We start from the raw sequence: 18,279 nt of genomic DNA, 5'->3' as shown, positions 1-18,279 counted from the left end.
CCTCACCAACACCCTGTACAGTTGTAACAAGACTTCCCTATTTTTACACTCCAACCCCCCCTAGCAATAAAGGCCAAAATTCCATTTGCCTTCTTAATTACTTGCTGCACCTGCATGATAACATTGTGTTTCATGCACAAGAACACCCAGATCCCTCTGTGCTGCACTTTTTTGGAGTCTCTCTCCATTTAAATAATAGTCTGCCTTTTGATTCTTCCTACCAAAGTGCATGACCTCACACTTTCCTACATTAAACTCCATCTGCCAAGATTTTGCCCACTCACTCAACCTATCTATATCCCCTTGCAGATTGCTTATGTCCGCATCACAACATGCTCTCCTACCTATTTTTACACTCTGCCCCCTCCTCCAAGTCATTAATATAGTTAGTAAATAACTGAGGCCCTAGGACTGATCCTTGTGGCACTCCACTAGTTAAGTCTTACCAACCTGAAAAAGACCCATTAATCCTGATTCTCTGTCTTCTGTGAGTTAATCCTCAATCCATGCTAATATATTACCCCCAATACCATGAGCTCCTGTCTTGTGCAATAATCCTTTATGTGGCACCTTATCGAATGTCTTCCTTAAATCCAAATACACTACATCTACCAGTTCCCCTTTATCAACTCTGCTTGTTCAATCCTCAAAGAACTCTAGCAAATTTGTCAAACATGATTTCCCTTTCACAAAAACCATGTTGACTCTGTTTGATTGCGTTCAGCTTTTCTAAATATCCTGCTAGTTCTTCCTTAATAATGGATGCTAGCATTTTCCCAATGGTGGATTTTAGGTTGACTGGCCTATAGTTTCCGGTTTTTTGTCTCCCAACTTTCTTGAACAGGGGCGTCATATTCGCGGTTTTCCAATCTGCTGGGACCTCCTGGAATCCAGTCAGTTCTGGAATATTTCGACCAATGCCTCCACTATCTCTGCAGCCACTCCCTTTAAAACCCTTGGATGCAGGCCATCAGGTCCTGGCAACTTGTCTGCCTTTAGTCCCATTAGTTTGGCAAATACTTTGTCCCTCGTGATGGAGACTGTTACAAGATCTTTCCTCCCATTAGCTCCTTGCTTATCTGATAAGGAGGATCAATGGAGAGAAAGGGAGGATCAATGGAGAGAGAGAATCAATGCAGAGAGAGAGAGAGAGCAAGAGATAGGATCAATGGAGAGAGAGAGAGAGAGAGAGAGAGTGAGACAGGATCTATACAGAGAGAGTGACAGGATCAATGGAGAGAAAGAGAGAGAGAGAGGATCATAGAAGGTTTAAGGCACAGAAAGAGGCCACTTGGACCATTGTGTCTGTGCCGGACGAAAAACGATCCATCTATTCCAATCCCATTTTTGCAGCATCCATTGCCCTGCAGCTTATAGCATTTGAGATCCATATGCAGACTCCTTTTCAATGGGTTGAGGGTTTCTGCCTCAACCACCATTTCAGGCAGTGAGTTTCAGACCATCATCACAATCTGGGTGAAAAGGTTTTTCCTCATCTCCCCTCTAATTTTTCTACCAATCACATTAAGTCTATGTCCCCTCGTGACTGACCCTCTGCTAAGGTGATATAGACCCTTCACCTCCACTCTATCCAGGCTGCTCACAATTTTGTACATTTCAATCAGAGCTCCCCTTAGCCTTCTCTGTTCCAAGGAGAACAACCCCCGATCAGATCTATCCTCATAGCTGCATTTTCCCAGTCCTGGCGACATCCTCGTAAATATCCTCTGTACCCTCTCTAGTACAATTACATCCTTTCTGTAATGAGGTGACCAGAACTGCACACAGTACTCAAGTTGTGACCTAACCAATGAATTATACAATTCCAGCATAACCTCCCTGCTCTTATATTCTATACCTCGGCTAATAAAGGACAGGATTCCATATGCCTTCTTAACCACCTTATCGACCTGTCCTGCTACCTTCAGGGATCTGTAGACATTCACTCCTAGGTCCCTTGCCTCCTCTACACTTCTCAGTATTTTTCTATTAATTGTGTATTCCTTTGCCATGTTTGACCTCCCCAAATGCATCACCTCACACTTCTCCAAGTTAAATTCCATTTGCCACTTTTCTGCCCATCTGAACAGACCATCAATATCTTCCTGCGGCCTAGGGCTATCCTCCTCGCTATCTACCACATGGCCAAACGTCTTGATCATGCCACCTACATGTATGTCCAAATCGTTAATATACACCACAAAAAGCAAGGGAGCCAGTACTGAGAGCTGCGGAACGCCACTGGAAACAGTCTTGCAGTCGCTTAAACAGCCGTCAACAATTACCCTTTGTTTCCTGCCACTTAGCCAATTTTGTGTGGAGACACAGAGAGAGAGAGAGAGACACAGAGAGAGAGAGAGACATACACACAGAGACAGAGAGAGAGAGAGACAGAGAGAGAGAGACAGAGAGCGAGAGAGAGACACAGCCAGAGAGAGAGAGACACACACACACACAGAGACACACAGAGAGAGACAGAGAGAGAGACAGATCAATGAAGAGAGAGGGGGTTCGGATCAATGGCGAAAGAGAGGATCAATGGACAGAGAAAGAGGATCAATGGAGAGAAAGAGAGTTATAGGATCAAATGCGAGAGAGAGATAGGATCAATGGGGACAGAGAGAGATAGGATCAATGGAGAGAGATATAGGATCAATGGAGAGAGAGAGAGATATAGGATCAATGGAGAGAGAGATAGGATCAGTGGAGACAGAGAGAGGTAATGGAGAGAGAGAAAGCTATGGTATCAATGGAGAGATAAGATTGTCTGCCGGAAGCACAAAGAGTAAAAGCTGAGTCACAGGATTGTAACAGAATCCATCGGATTTTCCTGCCTTTTGAAAGAATGGGATTAGACTCTGTCGAGTTCTGTGAGGGATGTGCAATCCTCTCCTTTCTGTGCTTTGTCCAGGTGACAGATGACACCCGGTTGAAGACAAAAACCAACCCCCAAGCTTTGGGCTGGAAAATGCACACAATATTATCCCAGAACATTGCTTCCTCCTTGATCCTCGGTAATCTTCCAGAACAGCTCGTGTCCTTTCCACTTGTCTTGTTCCTCTCTCTGTGCCTGCACTAATATACGTTTACATATGATGAATAGATTTTCACACTCATACCTTTTATATCATAATCTTTGTTGTTTAATTTGAACAGAAATTAATTGTTGATCTATGGAGCTAAATCTGAATTAACCAGCGGTTTAATTGACTGCACAAAACTGGTCTCTGAGTCTCTGTATGTTTGTGTTTAGACTGAGGGGTAATAATCTCGCCAATGAAGGAGTGAAACTGCTCTCATCTACACTGACAAGGCCGCACTGTAAAATACATACACTGGAGTAAGTGATATACTGTGTATATTGTCCCTGTGGAGTGTTTGTGCAGGTTGTTTACATATGATCTTACTGATCCAATTTTAACATACTCTCTACTTCACTCTGCTCCCCCTAGCTTGTGTTCCAATGGTATCTCCCACACAGATGCCCAGCAACTTGCAAAGGATCTCACCAGCAACTCATCACTGACACAGCTCTACCTGAGTAAGAATAAACTGGGAGACACTGGAGTGAAATACCTGTGTGTGGCATTGAGCAGTTGCCACTGTAAAATACAGATTCTGGAGTAAGTTAATCTGCCTTTGTCTTCCTGTGTGTCGGGAATCTTTCTCATATCGTGACTGTTAACACAGCTCTTTCTCCTCACCAGGGTCTGTGATAATCTGATTCGAGGTAATATCATTGATCAACTCACTTCTGTTCTTGGGAACAATCAGTCATTGACATATTTAAAGCTGAATAATAACAAGCTCGGAGACCTGGGACTTAAACTGCTGACTGCTGCACTGAGTCAACCGAGCTGTTCAATCCAAACACTGGAGTAAGTAACACTGTGTGTGTGTGGGTGTGTGTGTGGGTGTGTGTGTGGGTGTGTGTGTGGGTGTGTGTGTGGGTGTGTGTGTGGGTGTGTGTGTGGGTGTGTGTGTGGGTGTGTGTGTGGGTGTGTGTGTGGGTGTATGTGTGGGTGTATGTGTGGGTGTATGTGTGGGTGTATGTGTGGGTGTATGTGTGAGTGGGAGTGTGTGTGAGTATGAGAACTCTCAATATGCAAGTGTGTTTCTCGGAGCAGACTCTGAGGGCGGAGTTCCAGACTGGTAAGTATAAAATACTTTCCTCGGGGATTCTCGGAGCAGACTCGGACTGTGGAGTTCCGGACCAGTAAGTTACCTCGGGTGGGGAAAAAAAAAACTGAAAAAATGACGTCACAGGAAAGCTGTGACCTGATTGGCTGGTAGGGGATCTGTACTGAATTTGAAAATAAAACATTGGTAAAAATTGATTAAAACACTAATTAACTAATTAATAAGTAGAGTAACTAAACCAGAGGGAGGAGATTACTGTATTTAGATAGCATTTAATATTTATAGTAGAAATCTAGCACTAGGGACCACATAGTTAAGTGTATCATAATTTAGTAAGGATTTAATAAGCATTTATTTATTTTAAATTAATTTATTAATTAGTAATAGAAATGTCAGCTTCACCTGTGAGATGTGGGAGGTCCGTGACGCTTCCAGCGTTCCGGGCGACTACATCTGCAGGAAGTGCACCCAGTTGCAGCTCCTCACAGACTGCATGGATCGGTAGGAGCGGCAACTGGATGCACTTAGGAGCATGCAGGTGGCAGAAAGCGTCATAGACAGGAGTTTTAGAGAAGTGGTTACACCCAAGGTGCAGGCAGATAGATGGGTGACCGCTAGAAGGGGCAGGCAGTCAGTGCAGGAATCCCCTGTGGCTATCCCCCTCTCTAACAAGTATACCGTTTTGGATACTGTTGGGGGGGATGGCCTATCAGGGGAAAACAGCAGCAGCCAGAGCAGTGGCACCACGGCTGGCACAGTTGTTCAGCAGGGAGGGACAAAGCGCAGAAGAGCAATAGTTAAAGGGGACTCTATAGTCAGGGGCACAGATAGGCACTTCTGTGGACGTGAAAGAGACTCCAGGATGGTATGTTGCCTCCCTGGTGCCAGGGTCAAGGATGTCTCTGAACGGATAGGGGGCATTCTGAAGGGGAAGGGTGAACAGCCAGAGGTTGTGATACACATCGGTACCAATGACATAGGCAGGAAGAGTCCTGCAGGGGGGGGTTTAGGGAGTTAGGTAGTAAGTTAAAAAACAGGACCTCTAGATTTGTAATCTCTGGATTACTCCCTGTGCCACGTGCCAGTGAGGCTAGAAATAGGAAGATAGTGCAGCTAAGCACGTGGCTGAGCAGCTGGTGTAGAAGGGAGGGTTTCAGATATCTGGACCACTGGGCTCTCTTCGGGGACAGATGGGACCTGTACAAGAAGGACGGGTTGCATCTAAACTGGAGGGGCACTAATATCCTGGCTGCAAGGTTTGCTAGCGTCACTCGGGAGGGTTTAAACTAGTGTGGCATGGGGGTGGGAACCAGGGCAGTTGGACAGCTAGTGAAATAAATGAGGAGGACATAGTAAATAAGGCCAGTAGGACTAAGAGGAAGAGCAGGCAGGGAGATGTTGCTGAGCACAGCGGGACTGGTGGTCTGAAGTGCATTTGTTTCAATGTGAGAAGTATAACAGGTCAGGCAGATGAACTGAGAGCTTGGATTAGTACTTGGAAATATGATGTTGTTGCTATTACAGAGACTTGGTTGAGGGAAGGGCAGGATTGGCAGCTAAATGTTCCAGGCTTTAGAAGTTTCAGGCGGGATAGAGGGGGATGTAAAAGGGGTGGGGGAGTTGCATTACTGGTTAAGGAGAATATCACAGCTGTACTGCAGGAGGACACCTCAGAGGGGTCATGCAGCGAGGCAATATGGGTGGAGCTCAGGAATAGGAAGGGTGCAGTCACGATGTTGGGGGTTTACTACAGGCCTCCCAACAGCCAGCGGGAGGTAGAGGAGCAGATATGTAGACAGATTTTGGAAAGATGTAAAGGTAACAGGCTTGTGGTGGTGGGTGATTTTAACTTCCTCTATATTGACTGGGACTCACTTAGTGCTAGGGGCTTGGATGGGGCAGAATTTGTGAGGAGCATCCAGGAGGGCTTCTTGAAACAGTATGTAGATAGTCCAACTATGGATTGGGCCATTCTGGACCTGGTATTGGGGAATGAGTCCGGGCCAGGTGGTCGAAGTTTCAGTGGGGGAGCATTTCGGGAACAGTGACCATAATTCCATAAGTTTTAAGGTACTTATGGATAAGGATAAGAGTAGTCCTCGGGTGAAGGTGCTAAATTGGGGGAAGGTTAATTATAACAATATTAGGCAGGAACTGAAGAATTTAGATTGGGGGCGGCTGTTTGAGGGTAAATCAACATCTGACATGTGGGAGTCTTTCAAACGTCAGCTGATTAGAATCCGGGACCAGCATGTTCCTGTGAGGAAGAAGGACAAGTTTGGCAAGTTTTGGGAAGCTTGGATAACGTGAGATATTGTGAGCCTAGTCAAAAGGAAAAAGGAAGCATTTGTAAGGGCTGGAAGGCTAGGAACAGACTAAGCACTTGAGGAATATAAAGACAGTAGGAAGGAGCTTAAGCAAGGAGTTAGGAGGGCTCAAAGGGGTCATGAAAATTCATTGGCAAACAGGATTAAGGAAAATCCCAAGGCTTTTTATACATATATAAAGAGCAAGAGGGTAACCAGGGAAAGGGTTGGCCCACTCAAGGACAGAGATGGGAATCTATGCGTGGAGCCAGAGGAAATGGGCGAGGTACTAAATGAGTACTTTGCATCAGTATTCATCAAAGAGAAGGACTTGGTGGATGATGAGCCTAGGGAAGGGAGTGCAGATAGTCTCAGTCATCTCATTATCACAAAGGAGGAGGTGTTGGGTGTCTTGCAAAGCATTAATGTAGATAAGTCCCCATGGCCTGATGGGATCTATCCTAGAATACTGAGGGAGGCAAGGGGGGAAATTGTTGGGGCCTCGACAGAAATCTTTGCATCCTCATTGGCTGCAGGTGAGGTCCCAGAGGACTGGAGAATAGCCAATGCTGTGCCTTTGTTTCAGAAGGGTGGCAAGGATAATCCAGGAAATTATAGGCCGGTGAGCCTTACGTCAGTGGTAGGGAAACTATTAGAGAGGATTATTCGGGACAGGATTTACTCCCATTTGGAAACAAACGAACTTATTAGCGAGAAACAGCATGGTTTTGTGAAGGGGGGGTCGTGTCTTACTAATTTGATTGAGTTTTTTGAGGAAGTGATGAAGATGATTGATGAAGGAAGGGCAGTGGATGTTATCTATATGGACTTTAGTAAAGCCTTTGACAAGGTCCCGCATGGCAGACTGGTACAAAAGATGAAGTCACACGGGATCACAGATGAGCTGGCAAGATGGATACAGAACTGGCTCGGTCACAGAAGACAGAGGGTAACAGTGGATGGGTGTTTTCCTGAATGGAGGGATGTGACTAGTGGTGTTCCGCAGGGATCAATGCTGGGACCTTTGCTGTTTGTCGTATATATAAATGATTTGGAGGAAAATGTAGCTGGTCTAATTAGTAAGTTTGCGGACGACACAAAGGTTGGTGGAGCTGCGGATAATGATGAGGATTGTCAGAGGATACAGCAGGATATAGATCGGTTGGAGACTTGGGCGGAGAAATGGCAGATGGAGTTTAATCCGGACAAATATGAGGTAATGCATTTTGGAAGGTCTAATACAGGTGGGAGGTATACAGCAAATGGCAGAACTCTTAGGAGTATTGACAGGCAGAGAGATCTGGGCGTACAGGTCCACAGGTCACTGAAAGTGGCAACGCAGGTGGATAAGGTAGTCAAGAAGGCATACGGCATGCTTGCCTTCATCAGTCGGGGCATAGAGTATAAAAATTGGCAAGTCATGTTGCAGCTGTACAGAACTTAGTTAGGCCACACTTAGAATATTGCGTGCAATTCTGGTCGCCACACTACCAGAAGGACGTGGAGGCTTTGGAGAGGGTACAGAAGAGGTTTACCAGGATGTTGCCTGGTCTGGAGGGCATTAGCTATGAGGAGAGGTTGGAAAAACTCGGATTGTTTTCACTAGAACGACGGAGGTGGTGGGGGGGGCGACATGATAGGGGTTTACAAAGTTTTGAGCGGCATGGACAGAGTGGATCGTCAGAAGCTTTTTCCCAGGGTGGAAGAGTCAGATATTAGGGGACATAGGTTTAAGGTGTGAGGGGCAAAGTTTAGAGGGGATGTGCGAGGCAAGTTTTTTTACAGAGTGTGGTGAGTGCCTGGAATTTGCTGCCAGGGGAGGTGGTGGAAGCAGATACGATAGCGATGTTTAAGAGACATCTTGACAAATACATGAATTGGAAGGGAATAGAGGGATATGGGCCCCGGAGGTGCAGAAGGTGTTACTTTAGGCGGGCATCAAGATCGGCGCAGGCTTGGAGGGCCAAATGGCCTGTTCCTGTGCTGTACTGTTCTTTGTTTGTTTCAATCGGACTCCTTTTTACTGACATCCCTCTCTCTTTCTCTGCCACCATCTCTATATCTTGCTTCTTTATAATGCTTGCTCTCCTGTTATTGTATCTGATTATTTCTGATCTGTGCAGACTGGAGGGTAATGGGATCACAGATACCTACACAGAGGAACTCACTGTGACTCCCATTATAAACATGTCGCTGTCGAAGCTGAACCTGTCCAACAATTTGCTCACAGACCAGTCCATTAACGGTCTTCAGAATCTGATCCAGAGACACACTTACCTCCAGGAGATCAGGTGGGTGTACCAGTGTTCAAGGGGTGGCTGGGTTTAATATATTCCTTCCTGCCCTGTTCTGAATCAACTGATAGAAACATCCCAGTGATTCACCTCACAGTGCACAGCAAGGTCCCACCAAGAGCAATGAGACAAATTCAGCGTTTATCTTTTTGCGGTGGTGTTGATTGATGGAGGAGTTTTGGTCAGGACACTGGGAGAACTCCCTGCTCTTCTTCAAACAGTGCAAAAGGACCAAACATCACATGAACAGGAAGGTCAGGTATTTGCTGAATACCCCATCCAAAGGTTGGCACCTCTGACAGTGCAGAACTCCCCATTCCTGCACTGAGTGTCAGCTGAATTTCTGTGCTCAGATCTGGTGAGCGTCTCCAGCTAAGAACTTTATAAGAGCTGTTAACAATAAAAAGATTTAAATATCAACATGTCTATATGTTTTTGACAGATTTTAACCCAATCTGTCCACCTTCTCATCATATCTCTAAGCCCTTCTCTCTCTCTCCAGAAACTCACATTGAACCTATCTGCAATCTCTTCATTTCAATGGTCTCCCTCCATCATTCCGTTACTTCCCCATGGATCTGAATAAATGTTTATGCTGATCATTAACACAAATGCTGTGGTCCACACACACAAATACAATCCACTTGACTGCTGAGCCCATTCCTGTTGCTCCTCTTGTCCATGTTTTCAGGGTTAAATTTTCCCCTTCTGCAGTCTGGGCACAGATTGGGAGCCCACACTGGGACATGGAATCTCCTCAGCCACTGATTTACTGCCTGTTAATAAAGCAAAGAACAGCCTCTGCTGTATGAATACCTCCTGTTGGGATGATTAACCTGTGATGGATATTAACCACTGTGTTTCAGGCTGCAGAGGAATAAGTTCAGTTCAAATGGAAAAGACTGTCTCCAGTCACTGAGCAATCACAGTCACGGACTCATTGTGGAAGTGTACACAACGATTATCAGTAAAGGATCTGGGACATCAGCCTGGTTACAGACTAACAATTAACATCAAGCAAACTCGTGACAAAACGGGGACCCATAGGGACTCGATTCAATATCTCCTTTGTATTACAAAGAACAAAGAACAGTACAGCACAGGAACAGGCCATTCGGCCCTCCAAGCCTGCGGCGGTTAGTATATGAATGTATAAAATGTGCCAAGATAAGTGGACAAAAGGTTTTTTTTTCTCATCAGAGACAGTTCTGCTTTAAAGCAGGAGGCCAGTCCTCGCTTCATGACTGTAAATGTAGTGGACAGCAAATGTGACTCAGATGCGCTCAGCATTGGCTTACTAGCAGGCTTGAGAAAGCGCAAGATTAGTGCCATCATTTCAGATGGTGATCCAACAGCCCAGCGTTTGGCATAGGTCACATTCAGCAAAAGTTATTAAAATTTAAAAAAAGAAAATATATTGGTATTTATTTCCAGTTTGATTTTATTTACTGTCACGGAGGCTCCCTAATATGTGGATCCTCTTAGTTTGAACCACTTAACCAACCTTTGGAGTGAATGACTGGACTGAGGCCTGTCTTGGATCGAGACACGATGACCACTAATGTCATTACTGAACTTTGCCTCAGTCACTAACCCTGGATGTGAATTCCACAGCAACACAACTCACGATGTGAAAAGGTTTCTCTTGCTCCCTGTCTAAAATCTCAGATTTGTAGCTATGGTCCTTTGCTGTTGACTGCTTACTCACTGAAACAGTTTACTGCTATCTACCCTGATCCATCTTTTATAACTTTAAACACTTCTTACAGGTTGTTTCACAAACTGCATTAAGTGAAACTAACCCACATACCATTCTGATTAGCAATGTTCAGTCCCATTGTCACTTCCTGTATATCTGATCTGTTATACAAGCACAACTATCTGCATCAGATAGTTAGATATAAAATACAAACACATAGCACACTCTGCTACACAGATCCTGTAAGCAGGAATAAAAACAAAATACTGCGGATGCTGGAAATCTGAAATAAAAACAAGAAATGCTGGATTCACTCAGCAGGTCTGGCAGCATCTGTGGAAAGAGAAGCAGAGATAACATTTCGGGTCAGTGACCCATTCAGCCCCTCGGGTCTGTCACACAGGAACATAAAGAGGCCATTCAGCCCCTTCGAGCCTGTTACACAGGAACAGGAGGAGGCCATTCAGCCCCTCGGGTCTGTCACACAGGAACATAAAGAGGCCATTCAGCCCCCTCGAGCCTGTTGCACAGGAACAGGAGGAGGCCATTCAGCCCCTGGAGCCTGTCACACAGGAACATAAAGAGGCCATTCAGCCCCTTGGGTCTGTTACACAGGAACATAAAGAGGCCATTCAGCCCCTCGGGTCTGTCACACAGGAACAGGAGGAGGCCATTCAGCCCCTCGAGCCTGTCACACAGGAACAGGAGGAGGCCATTCAGCCCCTTGGGTCTGTCACACAGGAACATAAAGAGGCCATTCAGCCCCCTCGAGCCTGTTACACAGGAACAGGAGGAGGCCATTCAGCCCCTCGGGTCTGTCACACAGGAACATAAAGAGGCCATTCAGCCCCCTTGAGCCTGTTACACAGGAGGAGGCCATTCAGCCCCTCGGGTCTGTCACACAGGAACATAAAGAGGCCATTCAGCCCCTGGAGCCTGTCACACAGGAACATAAAGAGGCCATTCAGCCCCTCGGGTCTGTCACACAGGAACAGGAGGAGGCCATTAAGCCCCTCGAGCCTGTTACACAGGAACAGGAAGAGGCCATTCAGCCCCTCGAGCCTGTTACGCTGGAACAGGAAGAGGCCACTCGACACCACGGACTTCATTTACCCGCCTTGTCTCCAATACCCTTAATATCCTTACCCAGCAAAAATCAATTGTGCTCAGTTGTGAAATTATCAATTGACCCTCCCCAGCTACAACAGCTTTCTGGGGGAGAGAGTTCCAGATTTCCACTCCCCTCTGTGTGAAGAAGTGCTTCCTGTCATCACCCCTGAACGGCCTGGCTCCAATTTTAAGGTTCTGTCCCCTCGTCCTGGACTCGCCCAAATAGAGGAAGTAGTTGCTCTCTATCACCCCTTTCAACTCCTTTAATCATTTTAGACACCTCGATTAGATCAACCTTAACCTTCAATACTTGACGGAATACAAGTCCACTTGAGGCTATTAATGCTAAAAGCACTGTACCAGTTCAATGATAGTTTACCTTTCTTGCTGTTCCGAACACTTCCCCATGGCGATCGGTGTGATTCATTCTGCCATCTTGCCATGCTAGGCCCTCACCTGCCAAGAATGAGGAACATCAATTTTATCATGAACACAGATTGGAGCAAGGAAATGACTTGTTAAACAGATCAGCCGTGGCTGGAAAAAGAAAATTTACATACTAACAGACATCGAAGGTGAGGGTCTGCTAAAGAGGATACAATCCACAATGACCAGGACTGGTTAGACCAGCTGGTCAAATGACTACCTGGCTGTTCCACTTTTGCACTGGCCACAGAGAGTTGGAACTCAGAGTGTCTGTTTTCTCCTGCACTGAGAAGATCTCCCTCCTGCCTGCTCCCATCTCTTTCTCACAAGCCTCTGAATCCACTGGGGACACTTGAACTCCAAGAGAGAAAAGTCTCCTACAGTGAACAAGGTTTAAGAAGAACACTGGGCCCCAACGAAAAGCAAGATCTACCTTCAATCAAAGACTCTACAGTGAGCTCGAAGAACCGTAACAAAAACTCTTCAGATATTGCCGCAAACTTTTCCACTTTATTTCTCTTCTGCTCTTTTCTGTCTCTATTTGCATGTGTGTATCGCGTACGCTTGCTAGAATGGGGCGTGTCGTGTATCCGCAGGCGTTAACCGAGTTAGAGTTCAAGTTCAAGTTTAATAAATTTCAACTTTTCTTCTTTAAACCTAAGAAAACCTGTCTGTGATGGTTTCTTTGCTGTATAATTGGAAAGTGGTGAACAAGGATTCACCGAGGGGGAGCTGAAAATACGGTGTGTTTAAAATTAAACTCTGTTACGGTAAGACTAGATGAAGGCTAAGAGGGACACCTTTCTCACCTGGTTGTAACAGCTCTGTTCAAATAAACAATGTCTCTCCTGGGTTTTTCAGGTTTCTTCAGCAGACTTTCCGTCGTTTCATCATTTCATGTCCTTGATCTCAAGCAGAGGAGACATAAAACAGGCCCGTGTGTTCTTCATTCAAGGAACCTTCTTCCAGCCTGATTTTTTCCCCTCCATTCACGTCTTCTGTATTGTTTCACATCAGAAGACATCAAGGATGTTACACACAAGTGCTGGTAGATCCAGGTGTGGCCCAGGTTACATCTGATCATTGGGCTGCCTGCAAAGTGCTTCTGACAATAACCTGTTGCCAGATCCGATGCCACAATTATATCAGTGTTCCACCCTCACTCGAGTGAGTTTCAGCATCGTGACTATTCGCCTTACTGAGCACAGTTTGGTTTCCATTTTACAGAACTCAGTATAAGGGCATATCTGCATCTGGTGTAGGAGAGGAAGCTCGGAAATCGCCACCTCGTCATTCGAGCCTGTTTCACTCAATGAGCTTTGCAGCTTCCTCCTCCACAAAGACTATAGGTAACATGGGCGAACTTTTGTACTCAATAACGTTGCAGGGACTGGTGACCCTACCTCACTTAACACCATGGTGAGAAGGACTTGGGGATGGTCACGGTTGGGATGTGATGGTTATGGTTAGCAATTAGCGGCTGGGGTTAAGTCTGAATGTATAACGATTAAGGATGGGTTACTGGTTATTTATGTGTTTTGTTGTTTGCATTTATGGTGTTAAGATCAGAAATTTCTTGGGATTCCTGGTTAGGGCTGGGGTCTGGTGTTAAGATTATTGGGGATTAGTAGTTGGGACTGGGGTTCATGGTATTAATGTTATTGGGGTTTTGGGGTTATTGGATTTACTGTTTGGGACTGGGGTTCATGGTGTTAATGTTATTGGGGTTTAGGGGTTATTGGATTTACTGTTTGGGACTGGGGTTCATGGTGTTAATGTTATTGGGGTTTAGGGGTTATTGGATTTACTGTTTGGGACTGGGGTTCATGGTGTTAATGTTATTGGGGTTTAGGGGTTATTGGATTTACTGTTTGGGACTGGGGTTCATGGTGTTAATGTTATTGGGGTTTAGGGGTTATTGGATTTACTGTTTGGGACTGGGGTTCATGTTGTTAATGATATTGGGTTTGGGGTTATTGGGGTTTAGTGTTTCAGACTGGGGTTCATGGTATTAATGTTATTGGGGTTTAGGGGTTATCGGATATACTGTTTGGGACTGGGGTTCATGTTGTTAATGATATTGGGGTTTAATGTTTCAGACTGGGGTTCATGTTGTTAATGTTATTGGGTTTGGGGTTATTGGGGTTTAGTGTTTCAGACTGGGGTTCATGTTGTTAATGTTATTGGGTTTGGGGTTATTGGGGTTTAGTGTTTCAGACTGGGGTTCATGGTATTAATGTTATTGGGGTTTAGGGGTTATTGGATATACTGTTTGGGACTGGGGTTCATGTTGTTAATGATATTGGGGTTTAACGTTTCAGACTGGGGTTCATGGTATTAATGATATTGAGGTTATGGGGTTATTGGATTTACTGTTTGGGACTGGGGTTCATGGTATTAATGTTATTGGGGTTTAGGGGTTATTGGATTTACTGTTTGGGACTGGGGTTCATGGTGTTAATGTTATTGGGGTTTAGGGGTTATTGGATTTACTGTTTGGGACTGGGGTTCATGGTGTTAATGTTATTGGGGTTTAGGGGTTATTGGATTTACTGTTTGGGACTGGGGTTCATGTTGTTAATGATATTGGGGTTTGGGGTTATTGGGGTTTAATGTTTCAGAATGGGGTTCATGGTATTAATGTTATTGGGGTTTAGGGGTTTATTGGATTTAGTGTTTGGGACTGGGGTTCATGGTGTTAATGTTATTGGGTTTGGGGTTATTGGGGTTTAATGTTTCAGACTGGGGTTCATGGTGTTAATGTTATTGAGGTTTAGGGGTTATTGAGTCCAGTGTTTGGGACTGGGGTTCATGGTGTTAATGTTATTGGGTTTGGGGTTATTGGGGTTTAATGTTTCAGACTGGGGTTCATGGTGTTAATGTTATTGAGGTTTAGGGGTTATTGAGTCCAGTGTTTGGGACTGGGGTTCATGGTGTTAATGTTATTGGGTTTGGGGTTATTGGGGTTTAATGTTTCAGACTGGGGTTCATGGTGTTAATGTTATTGAGGTTTAGGGGTTATTGAGTCCAGTGTTTGGGACTGGGGTTTGTGGTGTTAATGTTATTGGGTTTGGGGTTATTGGGGTTTAATGTTTCAGACTGGGGTTCATGGTGTTAATGTTATTGAGGTTTAGGGGTTATTGAGTCCAGTGTTTGGGACTGGGGTTCATGGTGTTAATGTTATTGGGTTTGGGGTTATTGGGGTTTAATGTTTCAGACTGGGGTTCATGGTGTTAATGTTATTGGGGTTTAGGGGTTATTGGATTTACTGTTTGGGACTGGGGTTCATGTTGTTAATGATATTGGGGTTTGGGGTTATTGGGGTTTAATGTTTCAGACTGGGGTTCGTGTTGTTAATGTTATTGGGTTTGGGGTTATTGGGGTTTAATGTTTCAGACTGGGGTTCATGTTGTTAATGTTATTGGGTTTGGGGTTATTGGGGTTTAATGTTTCAGACTGGGGTTCATGGTATTAATGTTATTGGGGTTTAGGGGTTATTGGATTTACTGTTTGGGACTGGGGTTCATGTTGTTAATGTTATTGGGTTTGGGGTTATTGGGGTTTAATGTTTCAGACTGGGGTTCATGGTATTAATGTTATTGGGGTTTAGGGGTTATTGGATTTACTGTTTGGGACTGGGGTTCATGGTGTTAAAGTTATTGGGGTTTGGGGTTATTGGGGTTTAACGTTTCAGACTGGGGTTCATGGTGTTAATGTTATTGGGGTTTAGGGGTTTATTGGATTTACTGTTTGGGACTGGGGTTCATGGTGTTAATGTTATTGGGTTTGGGGTTATTGGGGTTTAATGTTTCAGACTGGGGTTCATGGTGTTAATGTTATTGGGGTTTAGGGGTTATTGGATTTACTGTTTGGGACTGGGGTTCATGTTGTTAATGATATTGGGGTTTGGGGTTATTGGGGTTTAATGTTTCAGACTGGGGTTCATGTTGTTAATGTTATTGGGTTTGGGGTTATTGGGGTTTAATGTTTCAGACTGGGGTTCATGTTGTTAATGTTATTGGGTTTGGGGTTATTGAGTCAAGTGTTTGGGACTGGGGTTCATGGTGTTAATGTTATTGGGGTTTAGGGGTTATTGGGTTTAGTGTTTCAGACTGGGGTTCATGGTGTTAATGTTATTGGGGTTTAGGGGTTATTGAGTCCAGTTTTTGGGACTGGGGTTCATGGTGTTAATGTTATTGGGGTTTAGGGGTTATTGAGTCCAGTGTTTGGGACTGGGGTTCATGGTGTTAAAGTTATTGGGGTTTGGGGTTATTGGGGTTTAACGTTTCAGACTGGGGTTCATGGTATTAATGTTATTGGGGTTTAGGGGTTATTGGATTTACTGTTTGGGACTGGGGTTCATGTTGTTAATGATATTGGGGTTTCGGTGTTATTGGGGTTTAATGTTTCAGAATGGGGTTCATGGTATTAATGTTATTGGGGATTGGGGTTATTGAATTTAATGTTTCAGACTGGGGTACATGGTGTTAATGTTATTGGGGTTTAGGGGTTATTGAGTCCAGTGTTTGGGACTGAGGTTCGTGGTGTTAATGTTATTGAGGTTTAGTGGTTATTGGGTTTAGTGTTTGGGACTGGGGTTCATAGTGTTAATGTTATTGGGGTTTAGGGGTTTATTGGGTTTAGTGTTTCAGACTGGGGTTCATGGTGTTAATGTCATTGGGGTTTAGGGGTTATTGAGTCCAGTGTTTGGGACTGGGGTTCATGGTGTTAATGTTATTGAGGTTTAGCGGTTATTTGGTTTAGTGTTTGGGACTGGGGTTCATAGTGTTAATGTTATTGGGGTTTAGGGGTTTATTGGGTTTAGTGTTTCAGACTGGGGTTCATGGTGTTAATGTTATTGGAGTTTAGGGGTTATTGGGTTTAGTGTTTCAGACTGGGGTTCATGGTGTTAATGGCATTGGGGTTTAGGGGTTATTAAGTCCAGTGTTTGGGACTGAGGTTCATGGTGTTAATGTTATTGAGGTTTAGTGGTTATTGGGTTTAGTGTTTCAGACTGGGGTTCATGGTGTTAATGTCATTGGGGTTTAGGGGTTATTGAGTCCAGTGTTTGGGACTGGGGTTCATGGTGTTAATGTTATTGAGGTTTAGCGGTTATTTGGTTTAGTGTTTGGGACTGGGGTTCATAGTGTTAATGTTATTGGGGTTTAGGGGTTATTGGGTTTAGTGTTTCAGACTGGGGTTCATGGTGTTAATGGCATTGGGGTTTAGGGGTTATTAAGTCCAGTGTTTGGGACTGGGGTTCATGATGTTAATGTTATTGGGGATTGGGGTTATTGAATTTAATGCTTCAGACTGGGGTTTGTGGTGTTAATGTTATTGGGGTTTAGGGGTTATTGGGTTTAGTGTTTCAGACTGGGGTTCATGGTGTTAATGTTATTGGGGTTTAGGGGTTATTGGGTTTAGTGTTTCAGACTGGGGTTCATGGTGTTAATGTTATTGGGGTTTAGGGGTTATTGGGTTTAGTGTTTCAGACTGGGGTTCATGGTGTTAATGTTATTGGGGTTTAGGGGTTATTGGGTTTAGTGTTTCAGACTGGGGTTCATGGTGTTAATGTTATTGGGGTTTAGGGGTTATTGGGTTTAGTGTTTCAGACTGGGGTTCATGGTGTTAATGTCATTGGGGTTTAGGGGTTATTGAGTCCAGTGTTTGGGACTGGGGTTCATGGTGTTAATGTTATTGAGGTTTAGCGGTTATTTGGTTTAGTGTTTGGGACTGGGGTTCATAGTGTTAATGTTATTGGGGTTTAGGGGTTATTGGGTTTAGTGTTTCAGACTGGGGTTCATGGTGTTAATGGCATTGGGGTTTAGGGGTTATTAAGTCCAGTGTTTGGGACTGGGGTTCATGATGTTAATGTTATTGGGGATTGGGGTTATTGAATTTAATGCTTCAGACTGGGGTTTGTGGTGTTAATGTTATTGGGGTTTAGGGGTTATTGGGTTTAGTGTTTCAGACTGGGGTTCATGGTGTTAATGTTATTGGGGTTTAGGGGTTATTGGGTTTAGTGTTTCAGACTGGGGTTCATGGTGTTAATGTTATTGGGGTTTAGGGGTTATTGGGTTTAGTGTTTCAGACTGGGGTTCATGGTGTTAATGTTATTGGGGTTTAGGGGTTATTGGGTTTAGTGTTTCAGACTGGGGTTCATGGTGTTAATGTTATTGGGGTTTAGGGGTTATTGGGTTTAGTGTTTCAGACTGGGGTTCATGGTGTTAATGGCATTGGGGTTTAGGGGTTATTAAGTCCAGTGTTTGGGACTGGGGTTCATGATGTTAATGTTATTGGGGAT

General features: G+C 44.5%; 1 protein-coding gene across 2 annotated transcripts in view; it reads left to right on the top strand.

The window, feature by feature from the left end:
• Nucleotides 1-10,413, top strand: part of LOC137385099 (NACHT, LRR and PYD domains-containing protein 3-like) — a 47,370-nt gene extending 36,957 nt beyond the window's left edge. For both annotated transcript variants that reach the window (XM_068059864.1, XM_068059865.1), the window contains exons 7-11: nt 3,254-3,340; nt 3,453-3,623; nt 3,708-3,878; nt 8,570-8,737; nt 9,607-10,413. In XM_068059864.1, the coding sequence (XP_067915965.1) occupies nt 3,254-3,340; nt 3,453-3,623; nt 3,708-3,878; nt 8,570-8,737; nt 9,607-9,751 (742 nt within the window). In that variant the 3' untranslated portion in view covers nt 9,752-10,413. The remainder of the gene's footprint in view (nt 1-3,253; nt 3,341-3,452; nt 3,624-3,707; nt 3,879-8,569; nt 8,738-9,606) is intronic.
• The last annotated feature ends 7,866 nt before the right edge of the window (nt 10,414-18,279 follow it).

Source organism: Heterodontus francisci, chromosome 28, assembly GCF_036365525.1.
Source record: "Heterodontus francisci isolate sHetFra1 chromosome 28, sHetFra1.hap1, whole genome shotgun sequence".
In the NCBI taxonomy this organism is placed as follows: domain Eukaryota; kingdom Metazoa; phylum Chordata; class Chondrichthyes; order Heterodontiformes; family Heterodontidae; genus Heterodontus; species Heterodontus francisci.
Note: the sequence above shows the minus strand (reverse complement) of the source record. Positions and strands in the feature narration are given on the sequence as shown.